The sequence below is a fragment of the Danio rerio genome, chromosome 9 (assembly GCF_049306965.1).
Source record: "Danio rerio strain Tuebingen ecotype United States chromosome 9, GRCz12tu, whole genome shotgun sequence".
Classification (NCBI taxonomy): domain Eukaryota; kingdom Metazoa; phylum Chordata; class Actinopteri; order Cypriniformes; family Danionidae; genus Danio; species Danio rerio.
In genome coordinates, this window is record NC_133184.1 from 11,686,811 (window position 1) to 11,712,500 (window position 25,690).

At 35.0% G+C, this 25,690-nt stretch overlaps 2 protein-coding genes, 1 long non-coding RNA gene and 1 other non-coding gene across 4 annotated transcripts in view; 1 reads left to right on the top strand and 3 right to left on the bottom strand.

Moving 5' to 3' along the window:
* Positions 1–3,973: 3,973 nt before the first annotated feature.
* Positions 3,974–5,030, bottom strand: LOC137496453 (uncharacterized). Its single transcript, XR_011016790.1, has 2 exons — positions 4,905–5,030; positions 3,974–4,806 (listed from the first exon to the last, which is right to left on the bottom strand). It is a non-coding gene; the product is annotated as an uncharacterized lncRNA (long non-coding RNA).
* dre-mir-375-2 (microRNA 375-2) lies at positions 4,650–4,732 on the bottom strand. The gene has a single exon (NR_030133.1). It is a non-coding gene; the product is annotated as a microRNA 375-2 (primary transcript).
* A 4,148-nt stretch (positions 5,031–9,178) lies between the features above and the next one.
* On the bottom strand, positions 9,179–19,747 carry umps (uridine monophosphate synthetase). The gene is made up of 6 exons (NM_200174.2): positions 19,507–19,747; positions 19,191–19,344; positions 14,881–15,549; positions 12,251–12,426; positions 11,900–12,014; positions 9,179–9,519 (listed from the first exon to the last, which is right to left on the bottom strand). The coding sequence occupies exons 1-6, from the start codon at positions 19,654–19,656 to the stop codon at positions 9,344–9,346; spliced, it is 1,440 nt and encodes a 479-aa protein (NP_956468.2). The 5' UTR covers positions 19,657–19,747; the 3' UTR covers positions 9,179–9,343.
* Positions 19,748–20,336: 589 nt separating this feature from the next.
* The window catches only part of si:dkey-69o16.5, a 10,494-nt gene continuing 5,140 nt past the window's right edge, over positions 20,337–25,690 (top strand). The window contains 5 exon segments of the mRNA NM_001144055.1: positions 20,337–20,757; positions 22,807–22,895; positions 22,988–23,062; positions 24,969–25,048; positions 25,135–25,308. Of these exon segments, the coding sequence (NP_001137527.1) occupies positions 20,663–20,757; positions 22,807–22,895; positions 22,988–23,062; positions 24,969–25,048; positions 25,135–25,308 (513 nt within the window). The 5' untranslated portion in view covers positions 20,337–20,662.

The following is a 25,690-nucleotide window of genomic DNA, read 5'->3' on the forward strand; positions in this document are numbered from 1 at the left end:
GACATGCAAATCATTCATTTGCAAATCATAAAGTGTGACACGTCCGTCTCACTCCAGGAGTGTACAGTCAGAGTCATTGTGTGTAAACCGAAAAGTATTTTATCTTTGACATGAATGAAAACGACGCTGTTGCAGATGTAGTTCAGTGTATTTAACTGTTCTGTCATTTAACAGCATACAATTTTTAAGAGGAAAGAATGCAGCACATAAACTCACCGGCCACTTTATTAGGTACACTTTACTAGTTCCATGTTGGCCCCTGTTTTGACATGGCATGTTATTCTGCTGGAAGTAGCCATCAGAAGATGCGTAAACTGTGGTCATAAAGGAATAGACATGGTCAGCAACAATACTCGGGTAGGCTGTGGTGTTGACACAATGCTCAATTGGTTCTAATTTCCCCAAAGTGTGCCAAAAATATCCCCCAGATCATTACACCACCACCACCAGCAGCTCACTGTTAATACATGACAAGATGGATTTACGTTTTCATGTTGTTGATGCCAAATTCTGACCCTACCATCCAAAAGTCGCAGCATAAATTGAGACTCATCTGACCAGGCAACATTTTTCCAATCTTCTGTTGTCTAATTTTGGTGAGCCTGTACCAATTGTAGCCTCAGTGTCCTGTTTTTAGCTGACAGGAGTGGCACTCGGTGTGGTCTTCTGCTGCTGTAGCCAATCTGCTTCAAGGTTGGCCATGTTGTGCGTTCAGAGATGCTCTTCTGCATACCTCGGTTGTAACAAGCTTATTTGAGTTACTGTTGCCTTTGTATCAGCTTAACCCAGTCTGGCCATTCTCCACCTCTGGCATCAACGAGGCATTTGCGCACACAGAACTGCTGCTCACTGGATATTTTCTCTTTTCCTGACAATTCTCTGTAAACCCTAGCGATGGTTGTACCTAAAAAATCCTGTAGATTAGCAGTTTATGAAATAATAACAACCATGCCACATTCAAAGTCACTTAAATGACCTATCTTCCCCATTCTGATGCTCGGTTTGAACTGCAGCATATCTTCTTGACCATGTACATGCCTAAATGCACTGAGTTTCAGCCATGTAATTGATTAGAAATTTGCGTTAACCAGCAGTTGGACAAGGATACCTAATAAAGTGGCCGGTGAGAGTATATTAAGGCTATTCATCATTGTTCTTATCAGCTTGTCTGTGGGATTAGATTTGTGCCAAAGAGAATTAACTACATTGAAAATGAACAAAAGTGTGTAAATCAGAAAAACTGAAAATTTAAAAAAGTAAATGAACTAAATAGCAAAAAAAGAGTAATGTTGGCTTATAATGAACTACATTCTTTGTTAACGGTCTCTAATTCAAAATCTCACAAACCAATCAGAGAAGATGAGAGGTTTGTGCCAGTACATCTCTAAAGCACAAACAAAAAACTGGAAAAGGGAAATGCTGGCAGTGCATTCAGAACTGTGAAAGGAAATCTGAAAATAATTAACAAATAATGCAGTTTATTTAAAGACTTTTTCCTTATTTATCAATGTATATTTCTGTTCGTTTCACAAATGTTTCATTTGTTTTATTTGGCACAAAATCTTTTTTTTTTTTTACCTAACGAATGAGAATAGATGATGAAATAGAACTAATGAAAGAGAACTTAGCTTGTACAGTACAGTACATGTATGCACAAGTGCAAGCATGAGCAATAACTACTGACTGCAGTTCACCTTTTGACCAATAACAAAGATTTCTAAATTCTAGACCTTTAATTTCAAAATGGAACTTGATAGTTCTCCCAAAAATGTCAATTCTGTCATCATTTACTCATCCTTCTCTTGTTCTAAACATGTTTGAATTTCTTTCTTTAACCACTGACTTCCATAATATTATAGTGTTTGCATGGTACATAACAATTGATTTTCCTAAAATGGATGTCAACGTTTACCGGTTTTTAGCTTTCATCAAAATATCTCCTATTGTTATGTTCAACAGAATAAACACATATAAACGTTTGGAAAAAAATAAAGGTGAGTAGTGAGTAAATATTCATTTTCAGGTGAACTATCCCTTCAAGGCCTAACAGAATTTGGCATATCATTAATTTCATTTAATCATCATCATCATTCTTCTTCTGCTTAGTTCATCAGGGTCGCCACAGTGGAATGAACCACCAACTTATCCAGCATGTTTTACACAGCGGATGCTCTTCCAGCTCCAACCCAGTATTGGGAAACACCCATACACACTCATTCACACACATAGTGTGTGGCAATTTAGTTTATTCAATTCACCTATAGTGCATGTCTTTGGATGTTGGGGGAAACCGGAGCACCCGAAGAAAACCCACACTAACACCTTGAGAACTTGTAAACTCAACACAGAAATGCCAACTGACCCAGCTGGGACTCACACCAGCGATTTTCTTGCTGTGAGGCAACAGTGCAAACCACTGAGCCACCATGTTGCCCTTAATTTCAATTAAGTCAAATGAAAGTCTTAGTTATCAAGTGTTCAAAGTCTAAAGGCTAATAAAAATGTTAACCCTTTATCAGGGGAAAAACCATCTTATAGTATACATGATTACAACAAATACATTTTTAATCATAAGTTTTATATCAACCCCCAGTAATACTGTGTGTTTCAGCTGAGTATTTTAATGAATGCATTATGAAGGGTTAAATTAGCATATTCCATTAACAAAGACAACATTTCTGAACATTGTTTAGTGTTGTTTATCTTTAAACTGTGTGAGCAATTTACCAGTCTACCAGCAGTGATGTGAAACAGGTGTAGGCCTATATATCTGAATAGTTATTACTGGATGAGGTTTTCTTTAGGGTACCATGGTAACTAATCCATCCACAGGCAGATGTGAGCAGGACAGCTCGTGCAGGTGCCATGACATCTGCTCAGATAATGTGCCCTACACGCTTCTGCTGAACACAGCCATATAGAGACAGACTCCATCTAATCTACTGCCAACGGCACAGAGAGGGAGAAAAAAAACGTAATTTGCATTTTTAACAGTAACTCTTTTAACTGCCACATAGCCAAAAGGCATTGCCTGTCCAGTCCAGCAGGTACAGTATAGTTGCTTCCTGAGTGCTCCATAGAATACAAAAGTTGTGCTTTACTAATTCAGAAACAATACACATACGTGTGTGTGTGTGTGTGTGTGTGTGTGTGTGTGTGTGTGTGTGTTCGTGTGTGTGCATGCGCATGTGTGTGTATATAACTTTGTAGTGTATAGTTTATACAGTTGAAGTCAGAATTATTCACCCCCCTTTGATTTTTTTTTCTTTTTTAAATATTTCCAAATGATGTTTAACAGAGCAAGGACATTTTCACAGTATGTCGGATAATATTATTTCTTCTGGAGGAAGTCTTATTTGTTTAATTTCGGCTAGAATAAAAGCAGTTTTTAATTTTTGAAACACCATTTTATGTTCAAAATTATTAGTTCCTTTAAGCTAAATTTATTTTTGATAGTCTACAAAACAAACCATCATTATACGATAACTTAATTACGCTAACCTGCCTAGTTAATCTAACCTAGTTAAGCCTTTAAATGTCCCTCTAAGCTGTATAAAGTGTCTTGAAAAATATCAAATAGTATGTACTGTCATCATGGCAAAGATAAAATAAATCAGTTATTATGAGTTATTAAAAGCATTATGTTTAGAAATGTGTTGAGAAAAGCTTCTTTCCGTTAAACAGAAATTAGAGAAAATAATGGGGCTAACAATTCAGGGGGGCTAATAATTGTGACTTCAACTGTATATAGGCCTATCACTTTTTATAAACCCCTTAACTGTTACTGTCACAAAGTTAGGTCATTTCGCAATACTTAAAGTATAAACCTGAACATTGAATATATACAATAGTTTAACAATGCAGAATATTGTCCATTAAATAATTCTGAGAAGATTAAATATGTCACCAGCTGCCTTCTTTATGAAAAGTAAACATTTTGACAAGGACATTTAGTGAGGAACTTCACACTCTGTCATAAAAAATGGGACTTTAATTGTCTGAATATACACTGGAGAAAATGCAGAGTTCCACACATTTCATTCATGTTGTCCCAACACAAATTAAGTTAACTTAACATTTTTAACAAATTTGTGGATTGAACATAAAACAATTAACTTGTCCCATGAAATCTGAAGAATTGTGTTTTTCAGCTCATTTTAATTAAGTAGTTTGAATGAGCAAAAAATATAAATAATGAGTGCACAAAATGTCCTTCCAATGCAAATTAATTAAGTTAACTTAAGTTAACTTAAAACAATTTTAAGTTAATTAAACAAAAAACAATAAAGCTGTCCTAAAAAAACTCAAGAATTTTGTAGGCTAAATTTATTACACAAATAAGGTAACATTATTAAATAAGACAATACATAAAATGATATACCCTTGCAGACAGTATAAGTGCCACTGGTAAAAACAATAAGCATAATTCGTGAATTCATAACACACGATATAACCGCGACATTTGTAGGCCTATCTTATATTATAATCCTATAGTTTCACAAGTAGTCATTCCTCAAAGCAAATCAACACATTGTACTGTGTTTTAACACATTGTACTGATAGTTTCCATGTGTTAAAGCTCCAGTAAACAGCGGGACAACAGTAGTGATGAGTGCCGCCGCTGCTCTGCTGTTTTCCTGCCGAGTGTCTGCATCTGCGTAACGCGAGCCGAACGAACAAAACCCTTTCATCTGCAGGCATTGTGCGTGTGGCTCAACGTGAGACAAGTACAGAAAACACAATTAACATCCATCCTTTACGTCCATTCATTAGTTCGTTAGCAGAGTTAAGCTTCTGATATTGCCCCTGCATAGACACAACCAAAAAGGACAAATCATCATTTTTGTGCAGAGAATGATTAAATGGGGCTACTTAAAATGTTCCCAACACTTTAATTACCTTACCGTGTGATTCGTCGTTATCATAGCTGTAGCCTACTGCTGATGAGCACAGACCTGCGGCCTTTGGCTTTATAGTGTCGGTGTGTTGAACGCATTGATCTGCTCTGTGTCTCCAGCGCGCGCAGCTCTGTCGTGAACACCTGTCACACGGCACTTTCCTCTCATCCAATATTGACACAGGGAGTCAAATGGGAGGGCCAAAGTAAATGACTTCTCTCTATTATGTCAATCAAGTCGCTCTGTGCAAACCGAGCTCGCGTTTAGCCAAGATAAAACGCGGAGTGGGAGACATCTGGAGCGGATGAGCGCGAGAGGTCAAACCACACAGGTGACCTCTTGAACCAGCACAGGTAAATCTGCAAATGAAGATTTCCTAACATAGGTTTCATAGGTTCATGTTATTTTGGACATCTTCTTTGTATAGCAACAACTTCATTTTGTAATAACCAGGAAAAATATGCGCTAGCACTCACAAGATCAATACAAAAAGACAACAAAGAACATGGTACAGACCCATAGCCAGGGGGGTTCAGATGGTTTGGCAGACCTACCCCTCACAGACAAAAGTCCAGAATTTGTCCCATACATGAGCTCATTTGTCCTATTTTTACTGCTATGCCATCATAAATAGTAAGAATAACTAATCGAAAAAAGTTTTAAGGCCAAGTGGAATCCTCTATCGGCAGTGTGACTTCAGCTAATCAGCTTTGGCCAATGCTGACAATTATATTTCATGAGTCGAATATAGCTGTGCAAGAAAACATACAATCAGATGTAAGTGAAGTTATCTTTTGCTACTGTATTTCTTTTAAATAAAATATTTTACAAGTAACTTTTATTCTAAATCTTGGACCTTATTCTTAAAACAAAAAAAAAAAAATGACCAAAAAGTTGTAAGGCACCCAAAAGCTGCCCATATTAAAATCCACTTAAATACTAAATTGGCTATTGTTGTTATCCATTAATTTTCAAATTTACTTTATTACAAGAAAGGCTAAAGTTGTGAATTGTGTATATTATTAATTTAAAATGGTGCTTAAAATGTCACTAAAAATATTTTATTCTCAAAAATAAATAAAATTAGGGGTGTAGCTGAAAAAAGGTCCACTTTTTGAAGGACTACTCCTTTCACCAGGCTGTCTACATACATGTGTTTTTTCCTATTTTATTGTAAACGCGTCTCATTGTTTGCTGTTCATTCGCTCTAGGAGCATAGATTTAGCATGGACCGAGGGTCCCCACCAATATCACCAACTACAGAAATGCCACCACCAATAATTTACTTTGTGCTGTCAATATTAAAATAGACATGCAAAAATGGGTAAATCACTTTTATTAATACCTATATGACACATGTTTCATTTGCACTATAGCTAAAATAAACAGAAGTCTTTAAATGAAGTCTTTATTAAACTTTATCAGTTAATAAACATTACTTTAAAGTTATAATTGAATTTAATAAATTGTATGAAGAGAAGATTAATTCATAATATATTTTAATAGCATTATTATTATGTAATTTGGGGGTTGAATTCACCAGTCCCCACCCATGTCAAAAGCAAACCTACGCCCTTGATCCAGTCCCTTGGGAAAATTAATAAAAAGTTTATATTAAGAAAAGAAACTGGCTTAGTTAATCCTTATTAACCACTGAATCATCACATTTTAGACATGTAGCCTTTAGTGAAACTTGTTAGGTTACTACTAGGCATGGGACGATAATCGTGGTCAAGGTATACTGTGGTTTGGAAAAGTCAAGGTTTTAAAACTGTCAACATTTTCTGCAATACCTCTCCTAATGTATGAGTGAGATTTTTTATTTACATTTGTATTATTTTCTTTATTTTTAGGAAAGCTATATCTCCAGCAGAAAAATATCCACAGATGCTGTTTTAAATTGTAAAGAAATCTGTGTTTTTGAAATAAATGACAGCAGAAGTCAATAATTCATTTGAATTGTTAGCCTGGCAGGTTTACTGATTCAAAATATTTTCAATGTTTCTCAAAATAAAATATATTGTGTGCAAAGGGGAGGTTTTGTTCCTTACCCAGACATTAAAAGAATATATTTTAGAGCAGTAATCTCAATACTGTGATACCATGATATTTATATCCAAGGTTATCATACCGTCAGAATAACGGCCCATGCATGCCTTACCACTGTTACTATAATAATCAAATTTGTCAGTTTTTTTTTCCTGTGTGTGGCCACTTAATTTTAAAAGTACAAAACATAATTTTCTACATACAAACCACAAGTTAACTAGCAATGATAAGAAGAATTCGTCCAGTGATTAACTGTAATTAATATTTAAGGCGGCATTTTAAATTAGGCTGCATGAACAGATTGCCTTTTTTACCAACATCAACACAGCACTCAGAAATGACTTTTGCTGCCTGTTCAAATTACCTTTATAAAATGACGCACTTAAATTTTACAACTTAATTGTTTGTTAAATCCACTTAGTTTTTTAGATTGATTAACTTGATCAATTTGTATCGGGACAACATGGAATTGTGTAAAACCTGCTTTTTTTTAAGTTTTCAGTATTTGTTTTTCTTATAAATTCAATACTTTCACAGATCCAAATATCAACTTCCAGACCTCTCTTTTCATAAAGTAATGTGAATAACTCAAATATGAGCTAAAAGCTTGAAGAGTTTTTTCTTTATGACCCTTTAAAAATATATTTCACACTTTGTATTTTATTTCCCATCTCCTTTATGATTTATTTTGTTGTAATTATTTATTAAAAACGGCTTTTAATGTGCTACTGTTAAATGTTTTTGAGCATAAAAAAACTGAAGCACTTCTGCCCTCTACTGGCTTTGACAAAAAAAAAGTATGAATAGAGCTTTACAAAATGCATCTTCAGTGATGACAAGGTGGCAAGACAGTACTCACTGTTTATGATTAAGGAGGAAGATTGGGTAGTTAGGAACTTATTAAATTTTATATATTAAAGTAATTATCTGTATAGCTTCACTAATATAAGGTTTGGGGTCAGTGAGACAAAAAAACAGTTATATTCATTAAAGACACATTAACAATCAAAAGGGATAGAAGATACATATATAAGGTTACAAAAAAAAAAATCACTACAAAAGCATCAAATTTTACTAAATATTAAGCATCCAAAAAATGTTTCTTAAGCACAAAAATAAATATATTCAAGCTTTCTGCAGGTTTTAAAAAGTTAAATTTAAGACTTTAAGACCATTATGAATGACATTTTACCCATAAATGTCTAAAAGCTAAGGAATTTTATTTAAATGGCCAGATAGAAAATACACACACACACAAACACATTTAACAATACAAGAATTAATAATAACAATTGAAATATTTTAGATATTTCTTAGCAAACTATTTTAAATATTGTGTAAAAAAAAACAAAAAAAAAACAAGCACTACTTGCATCATACATTTTTCCAACATAAACTTTCTTTAAAATAAAAAAAAAATGAACAAATGTTTTAAAGGTTTTAAAAACTATAAACTAAATCTATGCAAATTTTGTAAAAAATCTATGCAAAAAATTGTACAATTTTAAACAAATGTTATTGTTGGGGGATTTTTTTAAACAATTATGATGAAGTCAAAAAGTACCCTTTAAAATAAAAAGTTAAAGTTTTATTGAGATGTATTGTTGGTGATTGTATGGGTTTTGGCTAGATAGGGGTAGCAACACATTAAGAAAAATTAAGACCAGTTAAAAAAAAAAAAGATTTAACCTCTTAAGGCCCATGCAAGGTGTTTTTTTACATGCATTTTCTATTTCTCTTTGCTATTTGGGCTTATTGCAACCTAATTAGAATAAAATCTAAGTATCATCTGTTGATATGATGTACTTTTAAAGAAAAATTATGTTCACATATGTGGACTCGTGGTCCAAATTTACTTTAAACACTTTTTGCTGACTGTTTTTTAATGCATATAACAATTTTTTTTTGTACTTGCTTTGACTATCATAGAGTAAAAACAACATTTCTTCCCATTTTAAAAGATAAAAACAGTGTTTGGGATATTTCATATGCTGCAAAACAGTTGCAGGATGACACTGTATGTCTGTAACAAAATATAACACATTTAAAGTATTTTAAATAGACACTTGAGAGCTGAAATGTGCGTATGTGGACACTCAATCCCACAATTATTGAGTAGATTTAAGACTTTAAGGCCTAAAAACTTAGATTTTGGGATTTTAAGACTTTAAGACCCCACAGATACCCCTCATTTTGACTTATGAAGAATCATGTGAGACAGAAGACTGAAGTAACATTTTTTAAACGACACTTTTATTACGACGTGTTTGAACACTTCATAGCACCAACTGTACAAAACATGGAGGGTTGGTAATAAAGTGGATGGAATGACTAGGCAGTGAATGAAGCACACGTAAATCTGCTGGACCTGAGTTTCTCTTTCTCTGAAGGTTTGATTAGCTGGCCAGTGAGAGTCTTTTCAGATACGCCTCCCAGCCCGCCGTCCTGTATTCTCCTGCAGCTCTGAGTCGATCTGGACTACCTAGAATACCTCGTCCCACAATGATGATATCAGAGCCTTTAGTGCAGATCACATCTTCTGGGCTGGAATACTGCTGGCCAAGCCCATCTCCTGGAAAACAAAACAGAACTAAATTAACAATTACACAGGTACTTGATCCATGAAAAGAAGGAAAAATAAAGTAAAGATTACTTCTTCTAATGGAGAGTACAGTTGACAGCCCTGATGAGCAACTACAGAGCTATTTTTCTCTAACCAGATGCTTTGTCCGAATAGGTAACCAAAATAAATGATGGTGTCTTGAGAAAGCCTTGTCTGAAAGTTTGAAGTAGCTTTAAAGTTGAAATCATTAAAGAAGTTCTTGATAAATTTTAAACAATTATAACTACATCTAATTTAGCATGTTTCTAGTATGGATTAGCATGTTTCTTGTTAGGCTGTTGAGAGAGGGTTTTAAGTGGTTGCTAGGTTATTCTGAATGGTTGCTAGGGTAGTTTGACTGATTGTTAAGGTGTCACTAGGCAGTTGCAAGTTGTTGCAGTTGCTAAGGGAGTCTGAGTAATTGCTAAGGTGTTGTTGGGTGGTTGCTAGAGTGCTCTGAGGGGCTGTTAAGGCATTGCTAGGCGGTTGCTAAGGTGTTGCCAGACTGTTGTTAGGGTGTTCTGGGTGGTTGCTAAGGTGTTTTAGGTCGTTGCTAAGTTGTTGCTAGGTGATTGCTAGGGGTCTGAGTGGTTGCTAGACGGTTGCTAAGGCATTGCTAAGTGGATGCTAAGATAATGCTAGGTTGTTGCTAGGTAGTTGTTAGGGTGTTCTGGGTGGTTGCTAGGTCGTTGCTAAGTTGTTGCTAGGGTGTTCTGAGTGGTTGCAAGACATATGATAAGGCATTGCTAGGGAGTTGCTAAGATATTGCTAGGTTGTTGCTAAGGTGTTGCTAGGTGGTTGCAAAGGTGTTGCTAGATGATTGCTAGGGTGCTCTAAGTAGTTGCTAAGGCATTGCTAGGTGGTTTCTAGGCGGTTGCTAAGGTGTTGCTTGGTGGTTGCTAGGGTGTTCTGAGTGATTGCTAGGTTGTTGCTAAGGTGTTCTGAGAAGTTGCTAGGCAGTTGCCAACATAAATTAGCATGGTTCTAGTATATATTAATAAAAAAAAAGTATGAATTAGCATGTTGCTAGAATGTTAGTATGCCATTAGTATGTTTCTAGTATGGATGAGTATATTGAGAGCATGAATCGGTATGTTATTAGTATGTTTAATTTAAGGTCAATGGCAGTTTTTTTTTACAATGGAAGCTATTATGGGACAGTTGTTAGGGTGCTGTAAGTGGTTGCTAGGGTGTGGCTAGTAAGTTGAAAGGTCATCAGTGATAGGCAGATTGGTAGTCTGAGTTAAATGAGCCCAACATGAAGTCTGTATGACAGTCTGGCGCAAGGTTATGAGGTCATAAAATTTGGTCGAATGTTAAGTCAATGGGACTTTTCCAAATTTTCCAGGTCAGTTTTCAGAAAACCGTAAGTCAGATCAGTAGGAAAAGATATAGCAACTTAATTCAGTATAGTTTGGAGGTTTGGAGTTAGTTTGATGGTTGTAGTATGAACGGTCCAGAAGGAGATGCACTCTTAATATAGTCTCAGAAGAAGAAGAAAATGATAGAGGATCACATCTTTTCAGGAATCCCACAGGTCATGGGATTCCCGTGGGCTGGGAGTTCTCTTTGCTATTAATTACAGGATTGGGACGGTACAGGATAAAATATTAACGGGAGGAGACGGAAGCGGGAATCAAAAAAAAAAAAAAAAAATTGTAGTTTCCTTTTAACACACCTACAATGAAACACAATTAAAAAAAAAGAACTACACGACCCAGAAGCAATCAGTGCTGGAGGGAGTTAACACCTGTGGAAAAACTAATGTGGCAAAATATTATTTAAAGCGCAAAGTCAGAGGTAATGACATGTCCATTAAATTAACAGAACTGGTTAGAAAGTTGGGAATATTAATGAAGTTCATGAGAGTATACTGTGACGGTAAAAGCATGCCGTATGCTGCTTGTAAAACATGCTTAATCTTGCAAGGCAAATTCAGGAAAGAATCAGCCAAGCATCTCTTCGTTCATCAAGCAAAAATTGCCAATGGTCTTGTCTGAACGACAAGTGAAAATTCACTCCTGTGTCATCCTCTAGAAGACGAAGACGGAAGAAGAATAAGTTTGTTGTATAACAGTGTGTTGCTTTCTCAAGCCACCATAAATAAATACATAAATTGTACTTTTGAAAAAATAAAAAAAAGGAGTTAAGAAGGAGCTCCTAAGTAATCATCAAACAACATAACAGCATTTAAAAAGAAAAACAATAAATTGTTATCAGAATAAAATAAAAAATTAGTGACATAAGTGGCAAGACGGAAAAACGAGTATATAAACAAGTATATAAAACAGTAATACACACACACACAAACACACTTTTCCCCCCAAGGTGAACATTTCCCATAAATTACCTCCTGTCTGCATTTGCACTCCTGGGGTCATGTGAACCATACCAGGCTTTTCACTGATCTTTGATCCACTTATAAATCCAAACACAAAATCAGAATGGTCTTCAGCCATCTTGACCTGAAAGACATTTCAACTCAGCTCAAACAAGTGCCTTCATCATAAGTAGAGAGGAAGATCTTTAAAAATAAAATGAGTTAGAAATAAAAAGTACACAAACACATTTAAGTATTTTACATAATAAAATACTTAAAATTACTCTTTAATATAACAAAGACGGAGCTCTTATATCAAAGAACATCATTGTATTACATTACGTGAGGATAGGGTTTGTGTAAAAAAAAAAATCAACGTACCACAGCTTGAGTGTAATCTCCTGTTGCGAGGGAACCCTGAGAGCTCATCTGAGCAATGAGTAAACAGCCGTGACCCAGAGGATTGCCAACGCCACCCAGACCCTGCAGCACACCTGGACCAGGCAGCGCATGGGCATTAATGATGTGTGCCCACGAGGAGATACGATAGAGACCCCCTATAAACACAAGAGCAATTGTAGACCGTTTGTGATTTGGTTCCTCAGGATGGTTTGTTCAAAAGTAAAAATTCTGTCATTTAGGAGCTTTAACATTAAAATTCATTCACAGAACAGATGTTCAAGTCTTTTAACCCACTTTCTAGTTCATTGACTTCAAGTATGCCATTCATAGGTTAATCTAGTACAAAAAGTAAATACTAAGCCTCTCAATAGAGTAAAATTGGGAGAGGTCTGTTCTCATGTGTCATTCACTATCCAGTTGACGAATCGACAAAGTTTGGGTCTTGGCTACTGTAGCAGAAGGGAAGAGCCACAGCCTTGTGGGAGATAATGACCCAAGCATTACATGGGAAAGAAATTCAGATTTGATGAAAATATCTGGAGTTGCTAAAATGGATAGAGCAGTGCTTCTCAACTGGTTTGTCCATGGGACCCACATTTTTACATGGTCATCAAGCCGCAACCCAAATTTAAGTTACCAATAACTAAACTGTTAATAAAACATCAACACTGATCCGGTTGAACAGAACAAAACAGCAAATTAAAGTAAAATGATTAAAATAATCATAACCGTTTTTATAAGTCACCAGTTATTTGCTCTTCTGCTTTTGTGTGGGCTTCCTTGGTCTTTGCTACACAGTAAGCACAGTAAGATGAGCGGAGTGCCTGTACTTGTTTTGAACATGAAGAGGCACTTTTGTGATGCCCTTAGCTATTAGAGTCGTCTTTGAAATAATCCACAGGTTTGTCCTTGCAACTGGGATGTTTGGTTTCTAAATGTCGTTTTAATTTAGAAGGTTTCATGCTCTCTTATGAGAGCACCTCACTACATACAACACACTGAGGCTTTAAGCCCTTTTTGTCATTAATGTATGTAAATCCGCACTTTACATATTCGGGGTTGTACTTGCGCTGAAATTTCACATGTCAAGCGGTACGGTTGTCGCACGCGCATTTCAAAATAAAAGTCAGATAAAAGCAAAATAAGTAAAAAATTTAACTTTTGTTGTTTTTTTGATCACACACACTCACCGCGACCCACTGAAAATGTTCCCACGACCCACTTTTGGGTCGTGACCCACCAGTTGAGAACTGCTGGATTCCTGCAGGTTTAACAAAGTCAAATTTACGACCATGAAGAATGAAATTTCAGATTTATATAGGGCTAATTCTAATGTTCTAATGAGTTATTTCTAACTAATGACTTATTTCTAAGCTAATTTTAAATAACGTGTCAAAACAAACAGACCCTAGTTGTATACATAACTTTAAAACACTCTTTAAAACATGAATAAATTAGTTGCATGCACAACAGACTGTTAAAAAATTTGTTATAAATAGTTTTGCTAAGTTTTATTGTGTGTTGGTTCAATTGCATAGCTTTAAATAAAGGGAAATCAAGACCCATTTAAAAGGATTTAAGAACTACAAGACAATATTTCAGTGTAATCAAGACTCCTTAAGGCCTGAAATTTAGTTTTTGAAATTTAAGACATTAAAACCTGCAGATACCCTGAAGTACAAAAAAAAAAAAAATTCTGTTGTTAGTACATCATTTACAAAAATAATCCTAGTACAAAAAAAGATTCATGAACTCTTTACTCTATAGATCAGTGTTTCTGAACTGGTGGGTCGCGGGAACACTTTTAGTGGGTCGTGGAGTGTGTGGTCAAAAAACAAGAAAAGTTTAATTTTTACTTATTTTGCTTATACCGGACTTTTATTTTGCACAAGATTTACATGTAGCGACGACAAAAAAGACTTAAAGCCTCAGTGTCATATGTGGTGAGGTGCTCTCATAAGAGAGCATGAAAAGAGAGCACTAAATTAATTTTCAGTTTAGTTCATGGTAACTGAACATTTCCTTACCCTAACCACTCTTTACAGTATTTGTCGTTTTTAATTTGATCCATTTTTTAAATGACAGCAATAAAATATTGTTTATTTGTAAGTCTCTGTGAATGTCTTATGATGTATCTGTCACTACTTGTGCATGTTAACAAATAAATACAAATTAATTATAATTCCTAAAATTGTATTACAGTACAGGCTTGATGACCATGTAAAAATGTGGGTCCCATGGCCAAACCAGTTGAGAACCCCTGCTATAGTTATTCCTGCAGCCTGTATATGTGAAAACAATATTTTAAGCCTTGTCATATCCAAAAGCTTTTATCCAAAGTAATTAACAAATGATGACAGAAGAAACAGCAGCAACATATAGATGCCGTGTCAAGTTTAAGGTCGTTAATCAGATTTTTATTTTATTATAACCTTAGCCCTTGTAACAGCCTATACAAGGAAGCATTTAGAGAGGAAGTCTCTCCTACAGGTGGTTTGTCAAGCTCACTCATCTCTAAAGCACACTCAAAACCGCACGATCTTTTTCCGTAAATATAAAGTGGTCATAAGGTGTCTGGTGTATACGAAGAGGAATAGAGTTACTCTTACCCTCATACTGATGCTTCACTGTGTTCCCAATGTCTGCAAACTTGCGATCCTCAAAAATTAGGAAGTTGTGTTTTTTAGCCAGCTCTTTCAGATTGCTGGCGACGTCCGCAGTAAAATCCTCCAGGATGTCCACATGAGTCTTCAACACACAAATCAGAGGCCCCAACGTCACTGCAATATCCAGCAGCTCCTTGGAGTGAGTCACATCCGCAGACACACACAGGTTGGTCTTCTTGTCCTCCATGATCTGCATCAGGCGGGCAGCAAGAGGGTGAGTATCTGGCAGCCCTGCCCGAGCTCCATAGCTGAGCTCACCACAACTCTTTTTAGCAGCCGAGGAGCCATTTTTCTTTAAAATGTAGGTGTTATTGTCTTGAACGAACCTCTTGACACTCTGAGCGGTGTCCGTGTCAATTCGGCCAGCTTTGAGTAACACTTCCAGAAGTCTGGAGATGGAAATGACTGAATGTAGAGTGATTCCGCTGTCAGCAAGCCTGGTGCTGCCACCCTGCTCTCTGTCCATTAACACAACGGCATCTGTGATCTTCAGACCCTCTTTCTCAAGCACCTCAGCGGTTTCTAGGACACTGCTGCCGCTGGTCACAACATCCTCCACTATCAGACATCTGTCACCAGGGCGGATGGTTCCCTCGATGAGACGCTTCGTTCCTGGAGGATAAAAAAAAGATAAATCAATGCAGATCGGTTTGATTTAAGAAAGTGAGACTCTTATGAAACTAGACTTCAGTTACACCAATGGAACGTGCTCACATGGTCTTAATCATCAATCTTCTTTATCATGCTAACTATATGTGCATTGCACTATTGATCATTTAAAAAAAATAAATAAATAAAAAAATTGCCAGGGGTGTAACGGATCACGGTTAATCTGTGTTAATACACGGTTAATACATTTTTTACTGGTTGAATCCTAATCCTAAATTTAATCCCAGCGAGATCGCCTCTCGTGTCATTCAAATCACATGTATGAAAACATTTAGGCTTTCCTGTAAAATATAATGATGACAGAAGAATTTGTGGTGGGTTATTCGGGATGTGGTGGGTTTCTTAGGTTATTAAAGGCATTTTCTGTCAATACTCGTTTAGCCTGCATTAATGCATTCAGTGTAAGCTGCAAAACCAATCATTAAAAAATGTAGATCTCAACACCCACGCAATATAAATTATAAATGATGGTGATTTGCATATGTTTATTAGTCCTTCAAATCTCAGCATTCAAATTCAAAGTTTGAAAAATGCAGAAATAGAGAGATTCTTTTTTTAGTCTTTTGAGTGAGTTATAAGTTAACAGTCGAATAAAAACACAAAAGTACTGGTATAACAGTTTATAATTTAGATAAAACCACTGATGGTTATGGGAAAGATTAAAATTACCATTATCGGCTCAAATTGTAAGCAGCAAATACATTATTTAACTAAAAGGTGGCAACAACCAACCATCAAAAATATGTCACTGAATAATTCTTCAGGAATGACACATCTAGCAATGAAACATTAAGTTTTATAAGTGAAAAACTGAAACATTTATAGAAAATGAGACTAAAAACGGGTTGGCACAAATTATAATGTTAGATTTATACATTTAGCGTCATCAGCAACAGTAGAAGTAACAGTGAATTTTCCAAAGTACTGAATATTTTACTTTTATTTTCATCTCTATTTTATTTTTAATAAAACTACAGGCTGTAAGTTCTGTTTGTTCAAACCAAAAGTTTATTGCAGTACTGTTTATGTAACAAATGGAAAGTAAATGACATTTATCTGCACCCTATTTTGGCTGATCTGAAAAATGGTCCGATCCATGACTAAAAACCATAACGAGATCCAAACTGAGATTTGTAATCCGTTACACCAGTGGTAATTGAAAATATTAAAGTAAAAATGCCATAATATAAAAACAAATTAAAATGAAATCTATCCAGGGAAATCAAAAAGGGCAGTAGCGATATACTGTGAAATTTCTATTAAATAACTTTTTTAGCATTACTGTCAATTTGATTTTTTTTATGTTTTATATTTTTTATTTCTATATTTGATTATTTTTTATTTTATATTTATTTATAAGTAGAAGATAAACAATATATATATATTTTTAAATGTAGTAAATTATAATAAAGATTTACACAGCTATTCGCACAATAAAATATACAAATAAAGTACTTACAATTCCAAATAAATTAGACAGCAACTAATTTAGGATGTATTTCAACACTAAATTAAGTTAAACTACATGACATTGGATGGAAAAGATTTTCATAGACCTTTTTATGCGAAGCGACTTAAGCTGCAGTTGATGTAAATGGGACAAAAGCATGAAAATGTTTTTCAGTCATTAAAAAGATTAGTACACTGCTATTTTTATTTACTTTAGTAAAAAATAAAAGTAACAAAACAGCTATCATACATTTTTGCAATGAAAGCGCCCATTAAATGGGATTCAGTTGTCATTCAAATATATCATTTCCAAAAAATGTTGTCAAGCAAATCTAGATCAAGAAACAGTAATGTCGAATAAAAAATAAATGTGATGATCACTGTGCAGGCCCAAAATACTAATTAACTGTCATTTTAAATCTTTATATACATCTCCAAATAAAACACTTTTATAAATATAATCAAGTGCTGGACATAATAGGCATGCTGTTTAATTTTTACATAAATATATGTATTCTGCTGAATGATGATGAAATATTTTACCCATATTATATTGTATCAAATGTCAATCACTTGAAGACTCTAACTAAGGATCTGAGACTTCTTGTAGCAAACATACGTGTGTGTTGTTTCAAGAAAACAACCATTCACTTGTGTTGCATTTCATTTTCATTTGTTTATATTCATTTATTCTTAATTTCATAATTTTATTTAAACATATGATCATTAGTCATTTATACAATAATATAATATATAAAATTTATATAATTTTGTTGATCATTGGTTAATGATTTGATTAATATTATTTGTCATTTGATTGTTTTTATATTTTATTAATACTTCTTTCATATAATGATTGCTTCATTATGATTTTGTTTTCCCATATTTTTATAATCGTATGACTGTGTGGATTCAAGTGATACTTGTTTCTAAGCATAAGAGATAAGAGAATGCCTTTATTTCAAGGTCTGTTTTGTCTCTGGACAATATCTTAAAGCAGTAATTTTCCACTTCTGTTGCTTGTGGTATATGAACACTTGTTGGACTTACCCTGATCAGACGAAGTCTGAGCATTGTATCATACGCAACTAAGATTATTCAATAAACACTGCTCTTTCTTTATCATCATGACTTTGTCTCATGCTTCTGCTCCTCTCTAGCTTTCTCAGTCAAATCCTATATTGATAAGAGACTGTTAATTCAGTTGAATACTGGTTAACAGGTTTGGGTATTGGTTGGCTCTGCTGGCTTATTGTCTGGATACCCAGCAAAACAGACATTTTCTGACAAGATCCGCAGTCCGGAGCTAGATCTTATATATCTGGCGTGAAGTGTGTGATCTAACACACTTTACTTGCATTTATTATACTTTCTATGTGTTGAAAATCATGTAAAGATGCAATTTGATATCTGGTCTTTTACCAGTATGAATATCAGTTTTTCTTTTAAGCAGCACAGCTATTGTTTTACAATCAACACCTTACAAACTATGCCTGTGTCTCTAAATTTGAGAATATACATATTATTCACTGGACCTTCCTAAAACAAACTAGAAGCCTCCTTTGATATTATGCTGGTAAAATTAAGTTTTATACCTAGTCAAAATAGTTACCGGTGGGGAAACAGCATACAGCTGCATTGGTGTGTTCACTTGGATGAAATGAATGCTGAGTAAAGATTCTCTCGAGAGAACTTAGGACCGGGGGGTGGGATCGCTGGGGCACTTCAGATCATTTTGGATGAAATGAATGCTGAGTAAAGATTCTCTCGAGAGAACTTAGGACCGGGGGGGTGGGGTCGTTGGGGCACTTCAGATCATTTTGGAAGGGCATTTTCTATCCAAGACTAAAAAGGGCATGTGAACTGCACAGGTTGAGCCCTATGTGTGCACGTGCCTGTGTGCAAGTATGTGGAAGTATGTAAAGTGATCTGGTGGTCATGGGACACTGAAACTTTTTTTTTTCCGCCCAAAGGTAAAATTTTCTTGCTCAAAGCAAACAACACTTTGAGCTTCCAGAAATAAGAAAAAAAAATGATGGAGCGGGATTAATGGAGCTAACTGTGCAAATTCTACCGATGAAAGGAACAGGGGAAATACATTAAACAGATTCCTTAATTAAATGTACACTGTATACCATAGTCCTTCGCCTCCTTTCGTCTGATGAGCATGGGGTACTGTTTGCTGGAGCAGATGATTGTGGCCAGAGGAAGAGCAGTGTAAGGGACTCCACACACACTGTCAAACTGCACTCCTGCCTCCTCAGATTTCTTATGCAGTAGATCCGCCACCTAATCACATAAAACACGAGGAGCAACAGGTAAATGAGAGCTAACCAAAGACAAAATAGTTGCGTGTTGTGGATCATTTTAATAAATGTTTTGACAGTAAAATTCCAAGGATTTCAGTTATAACACACATTTGATGAATAAATTATGCGAGCACGTGTTTACCTGATTCATCAACGCTGGATGAGACACTATTACTCGGAGATCAAAATAGATCGGTGAAGAAAGTCCACTTTTTAGTTTAAAAGTACCGAATTTCACGGCTTGGATGTCGTGGAGTTTTAGGATTAAACTATCAAGACTAGTGTCATCCATTCCTGCTGGACAAGTTATGTTTCACTAACCAGAATGAAGTATTCACCGCAATGTGCTGTGCATTTTTTTCCTGGCGGGCTTGTAGTGACGTAAAACACACGTGACAGTAATGACAATTCAACCAAAATAAAAGATGTTTAACTACTTTCTGTAACCCTTTTCTATGTCAAAACCATTTATAGTTGATTTTAAAAAAGCGTTTATTTCCATCCGTCTTTTTTTCTGTACGCTTGCTTCCTGCACAGCTAGCATTTTATATATGCTAAATGCGCATGATAAAATAGCAATGCCAAAATAAAAGCATAAAATATCGTCCTAAATTTTGATGCACGTTCATATGTTACACAAAATATTATTTTATCTTTACTAAAGCTTACTCCGTTTCTAGACTTTTTGTTTATCACAAATACAATAATAATCAGTGCACTTTGTCAAAATTACAGGTTCGTTGGAAATTATTATGAAGTCGGCTCATATCTTCTTGAACATGTCACGAACCGTCGTTTATTGGTTTTGAAGATTGACACATACTTACTTGAAAAAGACAACATACAAATTGTAACTACTACAGTTACTGATAATAGTGTATTGGTTGCTGTCTTAATCCAAAGGCTACTATGACTTTTATTTTGAAAATAGTTTCAGAAATAAATAATAAAAAAGTACATAAATAAAAAAATAAAAACGATTGGGTAATGTTTAAAATTGGTCTTTGGAGTTGTAATCAATGACATTCATTTAGTTATCTGATGTTTCAAGTTTATTTTGGTGATGTTTGATCACATGACGATTCCAGTATAGGGTTTCTTATCATGTTGTCGCCTCTGTAAAGGACTGTCTTCTGTGCAATAAAAGCTCAGAGCGATATACTATCAGACCAAAGGTAAAACACTGAAGATTACAGCCACACTGATCTGAGAACATGTGCTGTCAGCAGAAATAAGCGCTGGCCATTGTGTTTTCTGATCGACTTCTTCATTCCGGCAGCGCAGATCTGAGGAGAACGATGAAGAGGAAACTCCTGCTGGTGTCAAACTCCACTCTTCACGGAGGAGGATATCTACAGCACTGCCAGCAGAACATTCAAGACTTCTTTGGAAAGTAAGTCACTAGCAGCAAAATTAGAAATGCAGAAAAAAACACTTTTTGATATTGATATTGCATACGTTAACATGTTTTCTTAACTTCCCTAATTCTTGTTTTGTATACTAGTTTGTGGCTGAAGTAACACAAAGTAACTTACAAGTCCATTTGTTCATTCATTTTTTTTTTTTAGAAAACATAACACCAACGTTTTAGCTTCAGTCTTCAGGGGCCCAGTTTTTGAAAAGTTTTCCAGATTTAGAAATCCCATGTTTTGCTGTCCAGGATTAACTGAGCTATCTTACTTTTATGACAGTTTTAAAGGAACATTGGGTTGGATCACTGTGATCCAAATACCAAATTTCATTCATTAACTTTTTTAGGCTTAGGCCCTTTATTAATCTGGGGTCGCCACAGCAAAATGAACCGCCAACCTATCCAGCATATGTTTTACACAACGGATGCCCTTCCACCTGCAACCCATCACCGGGAAACACCCATACACTTCTATTCACACACATACACTAAGGACAATTTAGCTTACCCATACCAAATCTCAGGACAATTCAACTTACCCATCTACCAAATCCTGTTTATCAGAGCCCTAAATCGAACTAACAGAGTAGCCCACTGGCTTAGCAAAGAACAACAGGAAGGCAAAATACCAGTGGCTACAAACAGCCATTGTTTGTTTTAATGGTAAGAAACAAAAACACTGCAACCAACAAACATTTGACATTTTTTAGTTTGTTTTAATACGATACTGCTTTATTGTTTTGTTGTTGTTCACCATATGTCATTAGATGTGACATGCTTCATTCGTTCATTATTTTTCGGCTTAGTCCCTTTATTAATCTGGAGTCACCACAGCGGAATGAACCGCCAACTTATCCAGCACGTTTTACGCAGCGAATGCCCTTCCAGCTGCAACCCATCACTGGGAAACATCTATACATATTCATTCACTATGGACAATTCAGCTTACCCAATTTACCTGTACCACATGTACCCTCCGGATCACCCGGAGGAAACCCAAGCGAACACAAGGAGAACATGCAAACTCCAGACAGAAATGCCAACTGACCCAGCCGAGGCTTGAACCAGCGATCTTCTTGCTGTGAGGCAAGAAAGTGAGGTGTATATCATCAGTAACCATTAGGTTTGTGGTCATTCTCTTAAAAAGTTACATTTTTATTTTATTTGGTTAAAAAAAATCACAACTCAATCCACTCTTCTGATAGGATCAAGATTATCCTGTTTTTTTTTTTTCGATCAAATAGATCCCAATTTGAGTTTAAAGTTTTCAATAACCCGAAGGGCAGCTCTGATTTAAATCACACGTAGGATTGGATGACATGGTCTGATCTTAATTCAAAATCCCTGTTACTTTTGAAAACCCATTTTCAAGATTTGATCTAATCTGTGATCCAAAATTCCACTGGATCACTTTTGAAAACTGGGCCCAGAAGAGTTAGGAATTAGATATTTGGTGCAAACCTAATTTTCAGTCACTCACAACAGTTAGAAATAAAGGAATAAACTTTATAAGAACTTTATAGAATAAATAATAGAATATTTCACTCAAACCCAAAATATAACATGTATTTATATTTGCTTTACATTTCCTTCTGCATTTATTTAGTAGTTTATTATTTGGTTAGACATGGCATGCCATGTAAGAATTTCCAGTTTTAAAATGTAACATTTGAATTGTTTACTAAGATTTTACTGTGAGCATTGCCTGACAATTCAGAATGTGCTGTTTCATTATTGAAATATTAGCTTTAAATCTAAGGATGCTTCAAGTATTCATCAGTTATACCAGAAATTGGTCCAATTATAAATTCAGAAGCCTCTATATATTCACATTTACACATGTAGTATCGTAAATATAGTCAAAGCTAAGTTGTGTGACAGTAGGACTTTTCAGAAAGGACATTTAAAAGAAATAAAATAAAGAGTCATCTGAAATCAATGATTTTGGACATTTGAAAATGCAGCATAAACAAATGACATGTAATCATTTACTACCCAGCCATGTGGTTAATTTAATGTTTTCTTTTAAAGGGAGGTAAAGAGGGTCTTGTTTGTCCCGTATGCTCTGCATGATCGAGATGCTTATACCAAGACTGCCAGAGACAAGTTCAAGAGCCTGGGTTTGTGTTGTTGATCTGAACTCAGAACAGCCACTGACACACTGACCTTCACACACACACACTGACTGTGCTCTTCATTTCTCTTTGTTCAGGATATGAGCTGGACAGTGTCCACGAGTCACCCGACCCTGTTGATGCTGTCAGAAAAGCTGAAGGAATATTCATTGGTATGGTGTAGGGCTGCACAATATTGGAAAAATGACACATTGCAATATTTCTTTTTTCTGCGATATATATTGCGATATAAATACAATTTTACCAAATGAGCTGAATAAATGTTTGTAAAGAATCTATCGTTTTAGATTAGTCTGGAAGATTCTGTAGGGGAGTGCATACAAGTTAATAAACAAATCTACGAGCATAGAGAAATATGCTAATTAAATAAACAGCGCTTTATTGTTTTCCGAAGAGTCGAAATGTATTCAGGTATACAGTGATTGAATAATCAAATGTAAAATAATACTGCACAGTTTTCATTTTATAAACAATTCAAATCAACTAATTATTTTATTTTTATTTTATTTTTATTTTATATTTAATTATTTTATTTTTAGTTATTAATTTTTTCAAGTTACAAACGGTACATTTTCTTATGCCGGAATGCTTTTAAAACACCGTAAAAGTCCTCAAAAACACTTGCAAAATGATCATTATAATCCACTCAACATTGCATATACTTGCAATGTGACTATTGCGAATGATCACATTGCGATATCGATGCTGAAACGATATATAGTGCAGCCCTAGTATGGTGGATTTTAATCAATGTACTAATAAACAAACTAAATAAACGAATATGTCATAATAATTAGCAGAATAAAGGTTTCGTATAACATTTTAAACCATGGCAATATTAAATTATATTATATATTCTAATAAAATATATAAAATTATATGATTTACAATAGGTTTTTGGTTATTTCATTAGTCCTCATTTATGCTTTCATAGTTCCCATGATCAGCTCCACAAATGTAGTAAATACAATTATGAGCACACCAATTTAGTGAAAAGTTTATAATAACAACGATTAAAAACAATATAAATATAATGTATATAATTTATATCAAATATTACTATGTAATTATAATAAACATAATCAATGAAATTCAATTAATACAGCGACTGGTCGTACACTTCAAGTCACAATTGTCTCTTCACCCTTTCAATACGATGTAGTGTGGTGGTAGAGCTGTATTGAATTGTTGTTTTTAAAGAAATTCGAGCAAAGTACTGAAGTTGTAAGTTTTTAACACATCTGAAACTGATTTACTGTATGAAGTTTTTATAATTCTGTTGAAATTCTAAAGTAACTGAATTGATTTGATGCAGTGTGTTCACATACAATGATCAGCAAAGTTTCATCGAAAAATATAGAATGTTAAAAACTACACTTAATAATGATAACATATGACAAATATATATCTTTAAAAAAGTGACAGTAATGAGATTTACATTAATTTCTTAGTTGATCAGTTTGTGGGTTAGGTAAAGATTTTGTGCTGTAAAGCTCATGATCAGTAAAAATTGAAGCAGAATCCAAATTGTGCATCACAGTGTTTTTACTACCTACCTACCGACCAAGATGGAATTAAATAAAATATTACAGTGGTTCTCAAACTGTGGTACGTGTACCACTAGTGGTACGCAGGCATCCTTCTAGTGGTACGCGGAGGAATGAAATATGTCATGTACATGCTACACACATTTCAAAATTTACCGAAATTATGTATATAATATGCCATATAGCCTATATTTCTGAGGTAATCTGCCACGTTTTTTTTTTTTAACCGTGCAGAGTTGTAGCTGCTTTACTGGGCCTACTACGCTACTGTATTTCAATACTACTCATTTTGGTGGTACTTGGAGAGACAAATTGTTTCTAAGTTGGTACTTGATAAAAAAAGGTTTGAGAACCACTGATATATTACATGAAAAAAGCTCCATGAAAATGTATAAAAATAAAGCCAAATTAATAAACAAAATTGAATACTAAACACAATTATGAAATGCTAAATAATTCAAACTAAAAGATTAATATTGATGTGCTCTTAGTGCTGTGTTTTGTCCATCAGGTGGCGGTAACACATTTCGCCTGCTGAAAGCACTTTACGACAACAACCTGGTGACTGAGATAAAAAAGCGAGTTTTTCAGGTCAGTTTACATCCTGTTTAATCATAACCTGAAATATATCGTAGATATACCGGTCTTCGTTAAGAGGTGTGGATGTTCCTCTATAGGATGGAATTCCTTACATGGGATCGAGTGCAGGAAGCAACGTCTCCACCGTCAGCATCAACACCACCAATGACATGCCCATCGTTTTTCCACCCTCGTTTAATGCCATTGGTTTAGTGCCCTTCAACATTAACCCGCACTATCTGGACACCGACCCCAACAGCAGACACATGGGGGTGAGCACAGAAAGAGCCATCCACACTGATTTGTTCTTCTCTTTTGTAAAACAAGCAAATCTATAAAGAAATGATCAAAAAAAAGGCTCATGACGGTTTCACCTAGTCAAATGCAAGACTTTTGTTTAAGACCATTATGAATTAAAAAAAGTTTAACAATGTATTCTACAAGGGACTCTTAAACAACTACAAAAATGCAGTGTATTATTCAGGAAACAAAACCGTAATACAATTCTCATGTGGACTATACAACAGGGAAAATAAGTATTGAACAGGTCATAGTTTTTCTCACACAAGTCAATGACTTGAAATTTTCACCAGATGTTGGTAACAACCAAAGAAATCCATACATGCCATGAAAACAAAAGGGAAAGTATTAAAC

Bases quoted from the DNA above. Each gene is read 5' to 3' on its own strand.
- umps (NM_200174.2), bottom strand. From the start codon at position 19,656: ATGGATGACACTAGTCTTGATAGTTTAATCCTAAAACTCCACGACATC. The intron at 12,427-14,880 runs GTAAGAGTAACT...TTGTGTTTATAG, and splicing joins AGTGAAGCATCAGTATGAGG to GGGGTCTCTATCGTATCTCC. The intron at 9,520-11,899 runs GTAATTTATGGG...TTTGTTTTCCAG, and splicing joins AGTGCAAATGCAGACAGGAG to GAGATGGGCTTGGCCAGCAG.